The 3,459-nt window shown below is 41.0% G+C and overlaps 1 protein-coding gene across 2 annotated transcripts in view; it reads left to right on the forward strand.

Moving 5' to 3' along the window:
* The first annotated feature begins 3,122 nt into the window (after window positions 1–3,122).
* ppp3ca (protein phosphatase 3, catalytic subunit, alpha isozyme) overlaps window positions 3,123–3,459 on the forward strand; it is a 29,820-nt gene continuing 29,483 nt past the window's right edge. For both annotated transcript variants that reach the window (XM_017418144.3, XM_017418145.3), the window contains exon 1: window positions 3,123–3,398. In XM_017418144.3, coding sequence (XP_017273633.1) covers window positions 3,344–3,398 — 55 coding nt within the window. In that variant the 5' untranslated portion in view covers window positions 3,123–3,343. The remainder of the gene's footprint in view (window positions 3,399–3,459) is intronic.

Below are 3,459 nucleotides of genomic sequence, written 5' to 3' on the forward strand. Positions count from 1 at the left end.
ATTGTAACATTTTTTCTTATCTTATCCTTAATACTACTATGTGTGCGTGTGCGCGCGCAAGCGTGTGTGAGTGAGTGAGTGAGAGACGGAGAGAGAGAGAGAGAGAGTGTGTGTGTGTGTGTGTGTGTAGTACGCTGATGAGATTTGAAATAACCAGTAGCCAATTGAATAAGCTACCCTTTTGGATTTATATATTTGTAAATCTGACTCTCAGTGCCTCACCAACCATGAACCTCACTGCACGTCACTGGAAGCCAGCTGATAGCAGGACACGAAAAAAAAAAACTTCCTGAAAAGATAAGTGTAAGCTTTCTGGTAGATCCCTTTCTAATGTAAAATATGGCACATTACTGGAGGAAAGATATTTTTTTATTTGCTATTTTTGGTCATTAATGTCTGTTTTTGTCTACAATAATCAGCTCTAGCAAATGTATTAAATACCTTGGAATATTCCTCTAATATTCTGTGATATATGAGAACATAGTTCCTTTCTTTTCAAGGGAGAAAAAAAGAGAGAAAAGCGGCAATATTTCAGCCTGAAGCTCACACTCTGTAATGTTTTTTTACCCCATGGGACGGGGATTAACCAATCATCCTGAGATTTGGGTTGTTCAATCCTACCATCACACAAAACTATCCTTGAGAATTTGGAAACATTTACTCCTTTTTTGACAAAGTTACCAGGGGGGGGACCAAATGTAGCAGGATGAATGAACCCTGCTCTGTTATTGAGAACACCTGTGTTGGGTATGAAGGGAGGCTCTTTCTCCTGCATCCTCATGCTCTCATATGGTCACAGTTCAACCTGAGTGCTGCTTGTTTGGTTGGCAGTTTTCATAAATCAACTAACTTCATTAAGTACCGTTTCTCCTCTCTTCTGCCTAGGATCTGTAGTTGGCTGCTGTTTAATTCAGCTTATTTGTTAATTTAGAAATAGCTGCCTGGAGTTTTCTGCTTTTTTTTTTTTTTTTGCTGGGGTGTGGTAGTAAGAAGGGTGCACAATTTTGTAGCAAAACTTCTTTTTTCTTTTTTTCTTTCTTATATTCCAATCATCTGATTTGTTTTAAAATTTCAAAGCTGTTACAGCATTTCGCTAATCTTTGGTCTTTTAATACGTTTGCAGTCCATTAATGCATTTATGGCTGTCATTGTGAAGGATTACAACATCCAGAATACAGGACAGGCTGCTTGTATAGATTCATTTGCAATGACAGCAATGTGGCAGGGGAAAAAGTCCAAGATTAAAGGTAGATCTGTTTCAGTGTGAGTTTCCCATGTGGTGATAACAGTTTGGAATATATGATAAGATAATGTGTTGATGGTTGTGATATTTATCTTCGAATACATATTTCCAGATTTTGCTGTAGCACTTAGACCAAATTCTAATCTTAGTTCATTGTTTGTATTACTAAACGTAAATTTTGGGTTGAACCCAATGGATTATGAAATACTTCTAGGAATTAATAATCATCACCACCACTGGACATTAGTGGTAAGAATTTTTTAATATTTTAAAAATATCTTTATGTCATAGCCAGGCATGCTGTTTCCACACTTTTTAGGCGATCTACCCACAAGACAAAAGGTCTTTATTCTTGGATTCACTGGGGGAGTCAAAACAAGACATCCAGAAATGTTTGCAAGTCACAAGGTATGGGTAGATATTAAGCATTAAATTCAGGTGATGTTCTTCTTATTAATATACCTATATTAACAGGGCATATATGAGGAAGAAGGGATGCAGTGTGTCAAGGTGGACATGTGATACTGTCAAACAACAACAGGACAGTACGTCATGTGGAGTATTTGCATTGAAGGTGCCACAATGCATGATTTTATGATTATGATATATATTTTTGAAACATATGAAGTTTAAAGCCATTAAATTCAGCTTTACATGTCAGTTTGCAGAAAGACTCCTTGCAAAAGAGGCTGTGGATTTCCCCGTTTCCAGAGAGGCGGTCTACAGCTACAGGTTGGACATTGCTGTGAGACTTCTCCTTAATAGTGGTGAGAAATCTAATACTGCTCTACCAAAATGTTATTATTTTAAAGTTTGCATTGATTGTTATCACGATTTCAATTGTTTTGTAGCTGCTGCTACAAGGACAGGAGTACTTAGCCAGAACTGACTACACTGACAATTGACAACAGGGACTATAATAAGATTTATTTAAGACAATTATTTCTTTGTCAGCAAAGAAATAAATACAACCATTTTTTTCTGTTGTTATTAAAGTTTGTCAATTTATTTTTGTCCTGTGTTTTAGAGGGGGAACCGATTATTTCAGACGGTTGAAATATTTGGTTCCCTCCCGGTAACTTCTGCAAAAAAAGAACAAATGTCTCCAAATTCACAGGACTTGTTGTCCATGATGAGAGGAATAAACGCAGTTAAGGAGTTTTTGGTAAATTATTTTTGTCCCAATGCTTTAGAGGGGGAACCGATTATTTCAGACGGCTGAAATATTTGGTTCCCCCCTGGTAACTTTTGCAAAAAGAGAACAAATGTCTTCAAATTCACAGGACTTGTTGTCCATGAGGAGAGGAATAAACACAGTTAAGGACTTGTTGGTAAATTAACTGGTTGTTGTTGGAAAATTAATGATTTAAATAACATTCGACCCAAATGTTATTAAAGCGAAATACCACTTCAGGCGGAGAAAACCCCGCGTAAAAACCAAAAACATTACAACAGTTCACTGCAAACCCATATGATGCACTCGATCCACTACAGATTACATGCAGTCTAACACCAATTAGGTGTTGTGATGAGAAGCTATTTTATTTTCTGTTGACAGGGGGTTGACGTAACAGCAGCATCAGGCAAGTCCCGTGAAACATTTGCGTGGGAGTTCCCTCCACCGCCATGTCGGGATAGTGCGCGCTCCTCTCTCTCCCTCTCTCGCTCTCTCTGCACATCCTCCCCCACATCAACAGCCTTGCAGCAGCAGCAGCAGCAGCAGCACCTCCAGCATCCAGCACCCATCCATCCATCCATCCCTCTCAGCCTCTCTGCCTGGGGGGGAGCAGCAGTCCTGCCCGGCGCAGCGCCGACACACGGAGGAGGAGGAAGAGGAGGAGGAGGAGGAGGAGGAGGGGGCTTGGAGGGGGGTGGGAAGGCGCGCGTCCTCCGAGTGATGCCACAGCAGCATCCGCCGCATTTCGACGAGAAATAACCAAGAGAGTTGATCCCAAAACGAGAAGAGAGAGAGAGAGAGAGTGTGTGTGTGAGAGAGAGAGAAACAGAGAGAGGGAGAGAGTGAGGGGGGGAGGAGGAGGAGGAGAGAGAGAGAGAGAGAGAGAAAGAGACTCGCTTCAGCCTGGAAGACGACAACTGCCCATGAAGATGTCCAACGCTGACATCGTCCTAAACCCCACCGATCGGGTGGTAAAATGTAAGTCAGCCTGCATTATTAGCATTCTGATTGTCTCCCCCCACCCCTTCTCCCCCCACCC

The sequence above is a fragment of the Kryptolebias marmoratus genome, linkage group LG13 (genome assembly GCF_001649575.2).
Source record: "Kryptolebias marmoratus isolate JLee-2015 linkage group LG13, ASM164957v2, whole genome shotgun sequence".
Classification (NCBI taxonomy): Eukaryota; Metazoa; Chordata; class Actinopteri; order Cyprinodontiformes; family Rivulidae; genus Kryptolebias; species Kryptolebias marmoratus.